General features: G+C 35.6%; 2 protein-coding genes across 3 annotated transcripts; both read right to left on the bottom strand.

The window, feature by feature from the left end:
- Nucleotides 1–7,521: 7,521 nt before the first annotated feature.
- On the bottom strand, nucleotides 7,522–10,075 carry LOC145958127 (uncharacterized). 2 transcript variants are annotated; one of them, XM_083074805.1, is made up of 5 exons: nucleotides 9,322–10,075; nucleotides 8,909–9,248; nucleotides 8,757–8,829; nucleotides 8,581–8,676; nucleotides 7,522–8,494 (listed from the first exon to the last, which is right to left on the bottom strand). In XM_083074805.1, the coding sequence occupies exons 2-5, from the start codon at nucleotides 8,995–8,997 to the stop codon at nucleotides 8,405–8,407; spliced, it is 348 nt and encodes a 115-aa protein (XP_082930931.1). In that variant the 5' UTR covers nucleotides 8,998–9,248; nucleotides 9,322–10,075; the 3' UTR covers nucleotides 7,522–8,404. The 2 variants fall into 2 exon arrangements, with proteins under 2 accessions (XP_082930931.1, XP_082931177.1); XM_083075051.1 differs by having other exon boundaries at nucleotides 8,909–10,075.
- Nucleotides 9,801–11,243, bottom strand: LOC145955511 (uncharacterized). Its single transcript, XM_083070336.1, has 5 exons — nucleotides 10,979–11,243; nucleotides 10,702–10,905; nucleotides 10,381–10,617; nucleotides 10,113–10,298; nucleotides 9,801–9,809 (listed from the first exon to the last, which is right to left on the bottom strand). Exons 1-5 carry the CDS (start codon nucleotides 11,234–11,236, stop codon nucleotides 9,801–9,803), a joined length of 894 nt encoding a protein of 297 aa, XP_082926462.1. The 5' UTR covers nucleotides 11,237–11,243.
- Nucleotides 11,244–16,530: the final 5,287 nt, after the last annotated feature.

Genomic DNA, 16,530 nt, shown 5'->3' on the forward strand with positions numbered 1-16,530 from the left:
AATGATGATAACAAAAGATAAAACAGCAAAAGGCAAGCTTCATACATGTTGAAAAAGCCGAAGCATTTAGAAAATAGCAGAAAAAGGCAAGCTTCAAACATGAAAAAGCCAAAGCTAAACAAATATAAAATTCAGAAAAAGCCTACCACAAGCAGACGCCTGGAGAGGCATCACAATACTCACCTTGACAAGAACAACACCAAACACTTACCAGCCATCCCACAATAAAGGCATCACAATACTCAAGTGGTAGGGGCAATCTTGGAATCCCTGCCAATCATCCACTTCTTTGCCCACCAACACAGGGGCACATCAAACATCTCTTGCCCATCCACCTCGGGCAGTCTTTTATTCCACCACCATCCATCAATAATCAAATAATCGATCATCAAAAGGACTTAGCATGACGCCTGGAGAGGCATCACAATACTCACATGGCAGGGGGCAACATCGGAATCTGTGTCATTCATCTACTTCTACGCCCACCAACACAGGGGCACATCAAACATCTCCTGCCCATCAACCTGGGGGCAGTCTTTTCATCTCACAACACCAACAAGAAGATATCAAGTACAAGATTGGTAAGGGTTGCTAGATCCCCAAAACTAGTACAAGATCAATAAGGGTTGCTAGATCCCTAAAACTAGTACAAGATCAGAAAGGGTTGCTAGATCCCCAAAACTATACAAGATAAGAAAAGGGTTGCTAGATCCCTAAAACTAGTACAAGATCAGAAAGGATTGCTAGATCCCCAAAACTAGTACAAGATCAGAAAAGGGTTGCTAGATCCCCAAAACTAGTACAAGGTCAGAAAAGGTTGCTAGATCCTCAAAACTAGTACAAGATCAGTAAGGGTTGCTAGATCCCAAAAACTAGTACAAGATCAGTAAGGGTTGCTAGATCCCTAAAACTAGTACAAGATCGGTAAGGGTTGCTAGATCCTTAAAACTAGTATAAGATCAGTAAGGGTTACTAGATCCCTAAAACTAGTACAAGATCGGAAAAGGTTCCTATATCCTCAAAACTAGTACAAGATCAGTAAGGGTTGCTAGATCCCCAAAACTAGTACAAGATCAGTAAGGGTTGCTAGATCCCTAAAACTAGTACAAGATCGGTAAGGGTTGCTAGACCCTAAAACTAGTAGTGGGCCGGCTGAAGCCCTAAATATCAGTCCAGCCTGGAGAGGCTGAGCTCATAATATACTCCCTCTTTAACAAGCCACAAATAAAGAAACACACTACCATGAGACAAGCAGAAGTAGTAGGAAGCATCCACATTAAGACCAGAAGCCTAGATGTTTCGATTTACGATCCTTATCACCCGACGGAGCATATAAACCAACACTCAGTTGCTTTTAGGGACAAGGATATAGGTAAACACCATCTACCCGAAGGAAATGGTGTGGGGGCATCTACACTGCTGAAGTAAAGGAGAAGATTCGGACATAGCAAGCGACATAGGGCATTCACATGGATCTTGAAGCCTAGATGTTTCGGTTCACCATCCTTGATACCCAATAGAGCATACAATCCAACACTCAGTTTCTCCAAGGGGCAAGGATATAGGGAACACCGTCTATCTGAAGGAAACAACATGAAGGTATCTATTGTCAAAACAAGAGTGGAGATCTGAATTTTCACCTCACTATCACAAGAGAGACAATGGAGCTTCTACTCGAAGACTGAAGATCAGGTGTACAGTTTGTCAGCCTTGTTACTCAATAGAGTACGCAACTACTCTAAAGGGTGAGGATACGAGCAAATACACCTATCCAAGGGAAGCAACATAGAAGCGTCACATAAAGAGACAAAGAGAAGACCCGGACGAAATGTCTACGTCTTTACTTGCCTTTGGAAAAGTAACACAGCTATTCCAAAAGACAAGTAAAGAGGGGCAGCTGTAGACACCCAATTTCGTCCGGGGGGCATGCAAACAATGGGATAGAACTTTAGAGGGCCCAGAAGCCCAAACAAGCTGATTTTAGAAGACTAGAACGGGATGTTCCAAAAAAGGGCCAAAAGCTTAACTGGAACGGGGCTGGAACGGGGCGTTCCTAAATCTGGAACGGGCCGTTCTAAGGCCGTTCCGGTCTAAGAATTATGTGTTATTCTCACTACTGGAACGGCCCGTTCCGATTTTAGAACGGGCCGTTCTAGTATATGAATTTTACACTCAACGACCAGATCCAAAACGGGCCGTTCCGGTTTTGGAACGGGCCGTTCTGGACCCCTTTTAAAGTCTATAAATAGACAGCTGGGGGCTCATTTCTGGGGACCCCGAAATTTCGTCCAGACTTCCTATAGCACGAAATTTCTCTCTCTTTCTCTCTCTCCCCCTCTCTTTGTATTTCTTGAGATTTTTGTGAGGCACTGTAGTGTGAAGGGTTGCCAAAAAGCACCCAAATCTCCATTTTTGAAGATCAATAGAGCTCGTTCAAGAGGTATTTCAGCTAATTTTCTTCTCTCTTTTTTATTTCTTATTTTAATAAATATTATTTATAATAAACGCAATCATGTAGATATTTTAGGGTTAATCGTATAATTTAATTTTTCAATATGTAAATAATTATCAATAAAAGGGGATAAATATTTAATTTATTATTTCTTATCGCATTAACTTCATCATAGGGTACCAATTTAGGGCGTTGTAAGGGTGCTTAATACCTTCCTTACACGTAACCAACTCCCAAACCCAATTCTGGTTATCAAGGCCATTATTGGAGCTTTTATAAATCTTTTCTTTTTCCAATGTTTTGAGTAAAACATTGGTGGCGACTCCATAGAACCTATTTTCAAAAACCATTGATTAAGGATTAGTCTGGTATCCGGACATTCCTTACTTGATGAGATTTTCAAAAGGATGTCTAAACCATAGGTCGCAAGATCAGAAATTTTCGGGTTGCGACAGTAAGTAACACTTTTAATGTGAGGGAATGCAGGTTATGATGAGGAAGATGAACCTACAGATTTGAGGACAAATCCTTCTCAAGAAGGAGGGGATGATAGACCATGGGCCAAGGGGTCAGTCACTAGAGCTATGGCTAGAAGAATCCAAGAAGAGTTGGACCTTGTGAAGACTAGTGGACTTGTCAAGCCCAAGGTATTCTTCACTTGGAATGCTCTATCATAAAGAAAAGGCCTAGTTCTACTTGTGTATATTATACAGTTTATACATAGTCTCTTGTATATGTTATTTTTGCCTTTGTATTTGTGAGGCATTTTACTTGCTTTTTCTAGTGTTTGTATATTGATTTTAAGGTAGGCTACTTGGAGAGTTTAACTCCATTTAACCTCCCTAGTTGATACGTTCATTTTGTATTTTTTCAGTAGGGAAAAAGGGGTGGCATTTAGCAAAGCTAGGGAGTGTGCTTAGAAATTGGGCCTGAGTTGGGCCTAGGCAAAATTTTGCATATTGGACTCATTTTGCTCCTAATTTTTCATAGATTTGACTTAGCTAGGTCTCATCATCATATGATGAACCTAACTAAACCAAATCAAGGATTTTCAAATTAATTCATGGAGCAATTTGGGACCAAGGCTGCCTAGCTCAAATGTTTCTTCCTTGGCCCAAATTTCAAGCTACACCTCTTGGTTTTTGAAGCTTGCCTTGCAAGCTTCTAAACCTTGATAGGTTAAGCTTACCTTACCATGGTTCTTAAGTGAACCATGGTTAAAGTTAGTTTCTCCTACAAGCTTTCTAAACCGTGGAAGGTTAGCTAAACCTTACCATGGTTCCTAGTGAACCATGGTTAAGGTTAGCTTCTCCTAGAAGCTACCTCTCCCTATATATTTGTAAATACCTCTCATGTACTCACTTTTGAACATTTTGAGAATAGAAATCAAATTTTCTCTCTCACTCAAGAGTCTCCAAAACCGTAGGAAATTTCTCTCTAAGGTTTTTAGCAAAGTTCTTCAACTTTGCCTTGGTTCCTCAAGCTTCCTTCACAAGCTTAGGAAGTGACCGAACCTTCTTCAAGAACTTCTCCTCCATTGAAGCTTCTTCAAAGGAGATTTCAGAGTTCTAAAGGTGTCAACCTCAAGGAGCATCTCGGTCCTTGCATGGAAGCTTGGAAGAATCACAATCTTCTCCAAGTGCTTCCATCATTTTTGGTATCCAAGTCTCTGTAATATAGTAAAAAGGTTGTCGATCCTCAGGGGCTTGTGAAGTAGATTTTTTATTTCTATTACACTAATTGTTACTTGTAAAATTGAAGCTTGAATAATCATACATGGTAAATATTTGTTGTGATCATTGATTTAAACTTAAGTAACCAAAGTCAGATTAAATTTAAGAAAGACAGATATGAGAAACAGTTGGGATTAAATTTCATCAATCTCCCTCCTATGTATTCCTATTGATTCTTGCAAATGATTCCATTACTCATTTCTATTGAGTTCTCTATATTCATTCAGACCCAATTCCTTGGCATAAGAAATTCTAAGATATTTAACTCAATGAATGATTCCTCACTTCATTCAGTTAAATGTCTTGCATTAAGAATCAGAACTTGTTGCAACTATTAATTTCAAAACCATCCCTGGCTTTCAAAACTAATAAGTGATTTATTTCAAATCAAGATTCAGAAAACTTTTTCCAACCAAATTCTAAATCCTAGATCAAAGATAAATGATCAGTTTATCAAAGCATTAAGAATAGAATACAAATCACTAACACTGAATAATGGATGTAATATATATATGAATCAAAAAGGAATACACAGGAGTTCGATGACTACATCAATACCAACCCAAGAGCTTTAGCTATCCATAGAAGAAGAAAGCACAAAATAACAAAAAGAAAGGTAAAAGAACAAGATCATCCGAAGAATTGCGTTCCCACGAGCTCCAAGGTGCTCTGTTTCCTTTTTTCGTCTCTGTTCTTTTCTTCGTGCAACTTGTGATAATGGATTTTCTCTCTCCTCTGCCCTTTTATAGTTCCTGGAATCAAAAAAGAGTGGGCAAGAAAGAGAAGGAACCGCTTAGCGCCTGGAAATGGCTAAGCGGATTGGAGAATCCTTCATCATGAAGTAACCCAAAGGGCTGAGCCCTTGAGAGCCTAGGAGACTCCTTCATCCTTAAGTAATCCAAAGGGGTTGAGCACTTGAAACTCGCTGAGCGCCTATGAGGCAGAGAGTAATCATTCTTCTAGGGCCAAAACCGATCAGCGCTTGGGGATGGCTGAGCGCCTCTCCTCTATTGCACTTGCTAAGCTCTTTGGCTTGAAAGCGCTCAGCCTTTTACAAGGGTTGAGCCGTTTGCTTCCAGACTTCTTCACTTGTTCCAATCTTCAAAATCTGCAAAATCGGCAAGTTCTCCCAAACCAACTGGTCCTAGATCTGCGAATGGTAAAAAATATACACATGAATCCCCAGCAACACCTTTGGCTCCTCCGGCAAGTTCTTCCAAACCAACTGGTCCTAGATCTGCGAATGGTAAAAAATATACACATGAATCCGTAGCAACACTATTGGCTCCTCCGGCAAGTTTTCCCAAACCAACTGGTCCTAGCTCTGCGAATGGTAAAAAATATTCACATGAATCCCCAGCAACAAATTTAGCAAGTTCTTCCAAACCAGCTGGTTCTAAGAAAAGCCATTAACTCTTGGCTTCACCCATGTTAATACAACATGAAATGGCAAACAGGTAAACGTTTTCTTTCTTCTTTGCAGCATTTATTCCTTTGCAATTATATCAAACTTCTTATTTGTTCTGTTAAAATATAACGTAATAACCATGCATGCTAGTGGAAAATTATTTAGATATAAATTATAATGTAATAATTTAAATATAAATTATTTAGATCGTGTGGGGTTGGTGTTGAGTTGAACCTATTATCATTCCTATTCACTATCATTTTATTTTACTTGTTTCAGGTTTATTTGCTAGTGGAACATATGTCGGAAGAAAATTTACAACAAAGTATACGTTGGTTAAAACTTAAAAGTTCAGTGATTGTGTGGAATTGTTTTAGACTCTAGTGTTTACAAATAAATTATTGTAAGTAGGAAGAAGTGCCTATTAATTTCGAATTCACAAGTCTTTCTAAATTTCTATGTAAGTTTGTATTTGCATTTGATGGTTTATAAATAAATTAAAGCAGTTTGTCATAATCAAATTCCATTAAAATGAGCTGAAGGCAGGTTCAATTCGTAAGTTTGTATTTAAGTTTTTTTTATTAAGTAAATACTGATTCTACTCTTAAGTAACTATATTTTTATGGATATATTGTTATTTCGACCTTATCCATTTTTGGTGAAGCAATTTTACTGGTTAAAATTTATGTTAAGATTCTCCTAATTCCTCTTTGTAGCCCCGTTTCTAGATTGGACTATTTCTACGCCAAAAATGTCGTGTTAAAATAATTTATAATAATATAATTTTTTATAATATTAAATATTTTAAGAGTTAAAATAATTTATATTAATATCATTTTGTTGTTCAATATAATGAATTAATCACTTTTCTAAAGATATGTTCTAATTATTATTTAAAGAAAATTTCAAGTCGCACATAAATTGGAAATAAAATAATTAAAGATTATATAAATTGGGGCAACACTTACTTTATAAGTTAATTTGTATGGTTGAGTGTTAAACTTATAATGTACAATCTAAGAGTTTAAAAGGTTATGTATCACATGGTGGAAGCAAGGAAGCAAATTTCTTAATGTTTTAGATGAATTCATTGTGGGTATTTGAAAGTTGAAGAATTATCAAAAAAATTTGTAATAATTTCTGTGATTTTTTCGTAAGAAATTTTCTTGCAAAATTTCTTGCAAAAAATTTGCAGGAAATTTTCCTGTGAATTTTTTTTCGTAGAAAACTTTCCAGCAAATTTTTTTTCCAAGAAAGTTTCCTTTGAATTTTTTGTGAAAAAATTCGGCAGGAAAATTTCTTGCAAATTTTAAAATTCACAAAAACATATTATCTACGAAAGTATTACCTAGAGATAAAATTTCATAAAAAAATTGTAAAAATAATGTTTGCTACGAATTTTATATTAAAATTCGCATGAAAAGTCACATGTAATAAGAAAAATTCTAGTAGCGAAACTACATAAAAGATTCATAAAATGTCTCAATGAATAGAGGACTCATAATTGTTTTCCCAAAATAAGAAAATTCTAAAGGTACTTTAAAACTTAAATTTCATGGGTAGTAAAATATCTGAAAATCAAATGTGATTCTCCAAACTATTATAATATCAAAAGAAACTAACAAAAGTTTCTAGATAAAATATAAACCAATTCTAATATGATAATTGTAAAGAAACATAAAATCAAAGATTTTGGTGTCACATTCTATTAGGACACAACCTAACAGGTGACCAAGGTCTCAAGCTTCATCAAAGCATCATCCTACTAATGATCATCTCAAGTATTAGGGATGAAAGTAGGTCATGTTAGACTTTAAATATATAGGTCAGACCTGTTGTATGAAATTAAATTTTACCTGTCTATTATTTATCATAGACTTTTTTAATAGGTTTGACCAAACATTTTTAAAAGTTTAACCTAACCGATTAGCCTATTTAAAAACCTATTTTTGCATTAAGAACATTAAATAAGTCAATAAATTTATTGTAAATTAGCCAACAATTATGTTTTTGTTTAAATAAATGTGAGTCTTTTTTTAATTTGCGGTATAAGAAAAATAGTTTACTCTATTATTATTAAAATTTAGAGTTTAAAATAAAAAAACATTGACTTAAGATAGACAATTCATGCATAGTTATGTACACTAATATATAATCACGCACAAACTATAATGAAAGAATATAGTCTCATAAATTTTTTTTCTAAGTATTCCTTATATCTCATATGAAGTATTTTAAATAATCAACCATGAAGATGAAGGAAAAGAGTAAACAACACTAGTACACAAAGGGTCTTTTACGTCGTGTATTTTGACTCTTTTACGTCGGAAAAGGGTCCGACGTTAATACAGGAGTCGTAAATTTACGTCACCTCTGGAAGACGACGTAAATTTACGTCGGGGATTTTTCCAGACCGACGTAAAAAAGGGGCAAAATCATGCCACAATTTTACGTCGGACGTGGCCTTGTCCGACGTAAATTTACGTCGGTCATTGCAAGGCCCGACGTAAATTTACGTCGGACAAAGCCATGTCCGACGTAAATTGTGGCAGTTTCTTTTTTAAAAACGTTTGTAAATTGATATACCCAACACCTGCATATAAATATAATCCAGAATACCAAATCTAAACCAGGCAGTCCAGAATAGAAATTCAAATTGTATTTCAAAATTGAATGACAAAAAGAAAATAATATATAAATCTTAAAAAACATAAATTATGACAATGTAAATCCTATTATCCTAAAAAAAGCTATAAAACATGTTTGTCAATGCTATCTAAATAACTAACTATCAAACTATAAACATAATATCTAACTAACTAAACTTAGAAAAAAAGTTGCCCATTGTTCTCTTATCTTGAGCATCTCATCTTCGGGCAACGGAGATGGATCTTGAAAGACCTGAAAGGGTAATTTAAGTGTCATTAATATGCAATGTTAATTATTCTAAAGGTAAATATAGTTAAATAAATTTTGATATGAATTACCTGCGCCCAAGAATCAATAATACCCGCAGAAACTATGGCTTTCATCCAATACATGATGTAATAGCCACATTCAAACGAGTCTTGTTGCTTATTACTCTAAAATGAGAAACAAATAACTATTAATTCCAAAGTCAATAAATTTAAATATTATTGACTGTATGAATTAATTTGCTAACCTTAGGGTATATGAAATGCAATGACTTTGATGATTTGGCTCTTCCACTTAATATATTAGCTCCAGACACGATTCTAATTAATTGAAATAAAAATAAATGTTAGCCAATATATATAATTACAGTGTTAAAACATAATGAAAAAATTTAGTTACCCATGTAATTGGCTTTTATTTTCCTGGCTTGGTTTTCGATGAAGTGAACAAAACCACACCATGGTATATTCCTTAGGAATGATTACCATTAACTGCCAATGGGACCTACATTGTATGACAAACAAATCAGTTAAAAAATTACCATGATTAAAAAATCAATTAAAAAACTAACCCGTCAATGTATGGAGCCATGTATATATGTCTTCTTGAGTCACTCATCCATGTTTGCATATATTGTTGGATCTGGACCTGAGTGTTTCCTGATTTTTGGATGGATTGAGGCTCAATAAATCCATATACTTCTGCTTGTGCTTGCTCCACACTCAATTTGTCCATGTACCTAACACAAATAATTATTATAAGTTAAATGTAATTATTGTAAATTTAGACTCATAAAAGAAAATATGACTTACATGGCCCACAACTGTATGACAGATATATTTAACATGGAGTTTCCCCCAACAATCTCTAATGCATCAGGCAGAGATATGTATAGTCGAACATCAGAGCTATCAACTCCAAAAACTCTAATGTCCCACTGCAATTGAATTGGCTGCTTCTTTAATCGTGGTAATTTGATTAGAAGCTTAGATATGGGATCATCCTCAGCTTCTGCGATATTAGCATCATGAACATGAGGTTCTCTCATGACCTCCTTACCACGATTGATAAAATCCTAAAGAAATAATCAAAATTAGTTAAACAATAATAGAATTATAAGAATCTAAAAGAGCAATAATATAATTACTTTTGCCCGTGCTGAAAGCGGCATGACCAAACATTTTGGCCAAGCTAAGAATGTGCCGGTTGCCTGCCCCACTAGTTGAACCTCTGTATTGGGCAAAGGCACTGGAGCAGCAGCATCTTGAACTTGGTCAACCATAACCCGTGTTCAGTCTGGCTGTAGAGGGACACCATGGATGGTTGAGCCACCCTCAAATACTCGGTCAATAGCCACTAACCGTGGGGGGTCATCCTCAACATATAACTCACACTGGTTTGGTACATCAGTGTGAGCATGTTCCCCTGAGGGATTTGGAGCAGCACAACTCCCTTTAGTGCTGACTCGAACACCATCATGAGCAACTGCAGTCTGTTGCTGAGAACGAGCCAAAAGTTCAAACTTCTCTTCAAACTGTTTTTCAATATTCTTCAATTTCTCTTCAAACTGCATCTCCAATCTCTGCTCCAATTTCTGTATAACCTCTTGACTGCAAGAGTCGACAGTGTTCCTCGATGATCGGCCACCAAAGAAATCTCGGTGGCTCCAAGAACCACCAACACCACGCACACGACCTCCGTGCTCTGGCTTTCCTATGGCCGTTGTGAGGTTATCATTCCGACCATCGGAAACAAATGAGCCCTGAGTGCTCTGCTCAACTAAATCCTCCTGCAACAATAAGGAAGATTAAAAAATCTTATGAATTAAATGAGTTGAAATGAAGAGTCTTAATTTGTATATTTTTACTTACTATTTTATTAGCAACGACCCTTGCAGACTCAGAAGTCATTTGCCCATCTGGTTTTGTCCGGGCTGCTATCCACATCTCATGGCGGGGAGGTGACTCCACACGGTCAGCATCCTCAACCCCTGCTGCCTGTGCCCTAGCCTTCTTCATTTGCTTTTTTTTTCTTTCATATCTCCCTCTTGACAATAGATGGGGTGCATCATTCTTGGCTTGTCGTTCTTGGGCAGCTATTCTTTTAGCCTGCAATAATACAAAAAAAAAATTGAGATAAATTAAAATATACCTTAAGTATTTGTGTCAATGTAAAAGTTATCAATAACTAACCTGCCACGAAGGGTCCAATCGAGTGGCACAAAATTGCATCCACTCCTCATCAGTGATCTGGTACTTTAGACAGGGAGTCTCATTTTGGCGCTCTCCAAATACATACTCCCGTGTCAAGAAAGTCTTGAAGTCTCTCCACCTGCTGGCAAGGGCAGATAACATCTTCCTCCTCATGCCCTCAGTGTTGGGAATGTCAAAATTTTGCTATGAAAATAACAACAAATAATAAATAATGTATTTAAGTTATATAATATTGAAAGGATGTGAAAGTATATACCTGAATATCCTGCCACATGAGGTTCTTGTCAATCTCCTGAACATCATCCCATGATGGAATGATAATAGAAACATGTCGTCGAGCTAGGACTCCCAAATGGCTCTTAAACTTGGCAGCATTTGGGCCTGATGCCTTGCCAGAATGAGGATCCACCTCAACCGGTGTCCTCTCCTTGGCAATGCGCCCAGCTGTCAACCCAGACAATCGAGTGACAGATCTACCTTCCCTCCTTCCACTGCCAGACCCAGAATCCTCCATAATCCTGAAAAAATTAAACTGTCATTATTAAAACAATGAATTAATTGAATAGACAAATAAAGTAAAAAAGATAATAACAATATAGCAACAAAATAACTAATAAAAAAACAAATAATACATAAACAGAAACCTATTAGGTTGGAATTTTTTCCCATATTCCTTCATCATGATCACTTCGAATAGCATGTATTTCGTCCACTTCATTGTCCGCAATAGGACCAAATGATCTGCTTGAAAAAGACGGTGTCTCATGCATATCTAGAGACTCATCTTCGTGAGTTCCATGCATGGTTCTTCCTTCGAGGACCACTGACCATTTCTCATTACATGGATCCTTTACATAAAAAATTTGTCTTGCTTGATATGCCATAATAAAAGGTTCATCCTTATAGCCGACCTTATTCAAATCAACCAAAGTAAATCCTAAATCATCTGTCCGCACACCTGTATTGCCATCAACCCATTTACACTTGAACACAGACACTCTAAACGTAACATAATCAATTTCCCATATGTCTTCTATGACTCCGAAATAACTCATGGATGCTGTAATGAGATTTTTATCTTTTGAACTAGCAAAGTGCACAGCCTCAGCCTGAATTGTAACCCCACTATTTTGTACTCTACTTTTGTCATCTTCTATTTTTGTATAGAAACAATATTTGTTAATGTCATACCCACCAAATGTAATGACATCGTTGTTAGGCCCAGGCGCGAGTCTCAAAAGTGTATCAGAAGCATTAACCTCACCATAAACCTTTTTCTTAAACCAAGCTAAAAAACTCTTGTTATGTTCATTCAATACCCATTTCTCAGTCATCCGAGGGTGTGCTATCTTGATTTCATCTATGTGTTCTGATATGTAAGGAATTACTTCATCAGTTTTGTTCAATATGTACAAATGTGCTTGGTCAACTTCTGTTCGACTCACAGTTCTAATCTTTAAACTTCGACTACCCTTACCAAATTGTTTCCCATCATGTCGAGTCTTGGGAATTCCTATTGGTTCTGATTTCGACATGTACCCTGAATAAAACTCAATGGCTTCTTCTGCAATGTACCTCTCCACAATAGAGGCTTCTGGGCGGTATTGATTCTTGACATATCCTTTTAAGATCTTCATATATCTCTCAACAGGGTACATCCATCTAAGATAAATCGGGCCACACAATCGAATCTCCCTAACCAAATGAACTATCAAATGCACCATGATATCAAAAAATGAAGGTGGAAAATACATTTCCAATTGACACATGATTGTGATTGCTTCATTTTCTAACTCATCTAACTTTACAGGGTCAATTACTTTGTTGCAAATGGCATTGAAGAATAAACACAATCGAGTAATAGCAACTCTAACAGAAGATGGTAAAATGTTACGAATAGCCACAGGCAAAAGTTGTTGCATTAACACATGACAATCGTGAGACTTTAAACCAATCAACTTCAAATCTTGCATAGACACCAGACTCTTAACATTTGAGGAGTACCCTTGTGGAACTTTCACACTGCTTAAGCACTCACAAAAGCTTTTTTTTTCTTTCTTTGATAGAGTATGACAAGTTGGAGGCAAGTAAGTGCGTCTTCCAATAGACTGAGGATGCAACTCATAACGTATACCCATGTCCACCAAATCTTGTCGTGCTTTCACTCCATCTTTAGTCTTTCCTTTGATGTTTAGCAATGTCCCAATTACACTATCACAAACATTTTTCTCCACATGCATCACATCTATGCAGTGTTTAACATCTAACTTGCACCAGTAAGGAAGATTAAAGAATATTGATCGTTTCTTCCAGATATTTCTCTCAGTTGACTTCTTTTGCGTCTTTCCGAACACAATGTTAATGTTCTTCACCCGTTGATATACTTCTTCACCATTGCGCGGTGTCGAGGCAATTTCATCCTCTTGACTTCCATTGAATGCTTTCTTCAATCTACGGTATGGATGACTACGAACAAGAAACTTACGATGCCTAGTGTACGCAGTCTTTTGCCCATGTTTCAATTGGGTATAACTTGTGTTTTCTTCACATATAGGACATGCATAATGACCCTTCACACTATACCCACTCAGGTTACCATATGCTGGAAAATCATTTATTGTGCAAAATAACATTGCACGCATGGTAAATTTTTCTTCACGATATGCATCAAACACCTCCACTCCTGTGTCCCATAACATTTTCAAGTCATCAATCAATGGACTAAGATACACATCTATGTCATTTCCTGGTTGTCGGGGACCTGATATCATCATAGACAACATAATATATTTTCTCTTCATGCATAGCCAAGGAGGCAAATTATAAATGACCAACAAAACTGGCCATGAACTGTGTTTACTACTTAAGTTCCCATAAGGATTCATGCCATCTGTAGCTAAACCAATTCTCAAGTTTCTTGACTCTACACCAAATTCTGGAAATGTTTCATCAATCCTCTTCCATTGCGGAGAATCAGCTGGATGTCGAAGAAAGTTGTCACATTTTCTACCATTTTCATGCCATGTGAGGTTTTTTGCATCTTCTTTAATGGCAAACAATCTTTTAAACCTAGGTATTATTGGCAAATACCATAAGACCTTAGCAGGGGGCCCCTCTATTTCTTCCTCACCATTACTTCCATCAGTTTTCTTTTTGAACCGCGACAATCCACATGTGGGACACACTTTCAGTGTAGCAAAATCATTTGTATACAATATGCAATCATTAGGGCACGCGTGTATCTTCTTATACTCCAAACCCATTGGACATAGTATCTTTTTTGCCTCATAGTTGCGATTAGGTAACGTGTTATCTTCTGGAAGCATCTCCTTCAATAACTCCAACAATTCTGTGAAACTTTTATCAGTCCAGCCATTTCTTGCTTTTAAACTAAACAATTTTAAAGTTGCTGATAATCTTGTAAACATACTGCATCCTGGGTATAATGGTTGCTCAAAATCAGACTTTAAGGTATCATACACATGTGCTCTTTCAAAATTTTCTTCACCAACATCACGTATCATCTCTTCTAAGTTATCGTTCATCCCTTCAAAATTTTCAGTTGTTGACACTATTGGAATGTCTAATATTTCTCCGTGCCATGTCCATACTGTATAACTCTTCACAATACCATATATAAACAGGTGATCACGTATTTCTCCAACTTCTTGACGTATCTGATTCAAACATCGAACACATGGACAATAATATGCCCCTTTGATGGGTTTCCCATTTTCTCTTGCAAATTGTAAGAACTCTTCAACTCCATTTCTGTACTCTTGACTAATGCGACTTGCATTCATCCAACTTCGATTCATTATCTATATATTAACACAAATTAACTATTGACTCAGTTATTCATAAATTTTCTAACCTAAACTACAACCCTAAAAAATTGATGGTAAACTAAAGGTCAATGCCTAAAAAAGTCTCTTCTTTAATGCATCTGGAACGGCCCGTACTGAAACTAGAACGGGCCGTTCCAGATCAACAAATTACAACAAAAAAAATTCCAGCAGAACGGGCCGTTCTCTTTGCAGAACGACTCGTACTACTTGCAGAACGGGCCGTTCCAGCGGAACAAATAGCAAAAAAAAACAAAAAAATTACGGGGACAACAAACTAACCTCAAACGACCAACGTGCTGACACTTAGAGACTTGGATACGTTGAATGTAGCAGTAAACGCAGTGGGAGACTTAGAAATTCAGAGGATTTCGTATAAACGGTGAGCGCGGGAATGAAAATGGGACTCTGGGGGAATATAGGAGAACTATTACGTCAGATTATGCTGTGCAGACGTAAATTTACGTCGGCCTTGGTGGAGTCCGAAGTAAATTTACGTCGGACATGGGTGGGACCGACGTAAATTTACGTCGGACTAAAGGGGACCGACGTAAATTTACGTCAGAATAGAGGTACCCGACGTAAATTACCTAATTTACGTCGGTCTACGAGAGGTCCGAATAAATTAGTCTCCACTTATTTACGAAACTGCCACCGCATTTTTACAACGTCGGTGTTTGTGGTTTGCGACGTAAATTGGGTGACGTAAATACCCTTTTTTGCACTAGTGCAAAGATGCAGCTATTACAGTTTGTATTTTTGAATTTTTAATTTCGTATGAACAACGAATGTAAAACATTTAAGTATAGTAAAAATATAATAAAAAAATTGATAATTTTGATTTTTTGTATTATAAATTTATTTATTTAATTATATTATTAATAATATAATATCACTAGAAGAAAAATGCAAATTTCTGACAGATACAAATCCGTCGGAAAATATAAATTTTTTGACATAAAACTTTCGACGGATACCAATCTGTCAGAAAATTTATATTTTCGACGGATAATTTCTGATGGATACAAATTTGTTAAAAAAATTATATTTTCGACGGATATATCTGTCAGTAATTTATGACAGATACAAATCTGTCAAAAAATTTATATTTTTGACGAATATTAATCTGTCAAAAAATTTATTTCCGACAAATATATCCAATGGTAATTTTTGACGGATTTATCCGTCGAAAAATTTATATTTTCGATGAAAAAATTTGTAGGAAAAGTTATATTACTGATGAAATATTTTTGAAAAAATTATATTTTTCGAAAATGTAAGAATGTTTTACAAAAATTGACAATCATATATTAAAAAAGATCAATAAAATTATATATATATATATATATGAGGAGGGTTATAATGCTAAATATTACAGTGCTCAATAACTTTATATTAAATGAGAATTTTGTAAATCCAACCGTTAAATTGAAAATTCTTTACCCTGAAATCATATATACAAAATTTTGAATTTATCGAAGATGATTTCTTATAAAACAAAATTAACGTAATATATACATTTCAAAATATACTAAAATATGAACATTTTGATTACCTTCACGTTGTTGTTCAATTTTAACAAAGTTTGATATAAACATATAAAGTGATATGAACGTTTAATCTAAGGGTTGGATTTACAAAATTCACATTTAATATAAAGTTATTGAGTGATGTGTAATACTTAGTAAAAGTTACATCAGTATTAGTATAACCCTCTTCTATATATATATATATATATATATATAGAGAGAGAGAGAGAGAGAGAGAGAGAGGAGAAATCAAATAACTTACAAAATAACTCTTGGTAAAGTTATTTTGCTCAATAACTCATGGTGTGTGTTGAATTTCATCGATCTAATTGTTAAATTAAAAGTTATTAAATTTTATTAATAATTAATATAGAAAAAATTAATTAAATTTAGAATAAATTATTTGCTAATTAACAATATAATTGAAACATTAA

The sequence above is a fragment of the Cajanus cajan genome, chromosome 1, assembly GCF_000230855.2.
Source record: "Cajanus cajan strain Asha chromosome 1, NIPB_CcT2T_4, whole genome shotgun sequence".
In the NCBI taxonomy this organism is placed as follows: domain Eukaryota; kingdom Viridiplantae; phylum Streptophyta; class Magnoliopsida; order Fabales; family Fabaceae; genus Cajanus; species Cajanus cajan.

Bases quoted from the DNA above. Each gene is read 5' to 3' on its own strand.
- LOC145958127 (XM_083074805.1), bottom strand. From the start codon at position 8,997: ATGGTAATCATTCCTAAGGAATATACCATGGTGTGGTTTTGTTCACTT. The intron at 8,830-8,908 runs GTAACTAAATTT...TCAATTAATTAG, and splicing joins AATAAAAGCCAATTACATGG to AATCGTGTCTGGAGCTAATA. The intron at 8,495-8,580 runs GTAATTCATATC...TTACCCTTTCAG, and splicing joins TTATTGATTCTTGGGCGCAG to GTCTTTCAAGATCCATCTCC.
- LOC145955511 (XM_083070336.1), bottom strand. From the start codon at position 11,236: ATGGAGGATTCTGGGTCTGGCAGTGGAAGGAGGGAAGGTAGATCTGTC. The intron at 10,618-10,701 runs GTTAGTTATTGA...GTATTATTGCAG, and splicing joins GATTGGACCCTTCGTGGCAG to GCTAAAAGAATAGCTGCCCA. The intron at 10,299-10,380 runs GTAAGTAAAAAT...TTATTGTTGCAG, and splicing joins GGGTCGTTGCTAATAAAATA to GAGGATTTAGTTGAGCAGAG.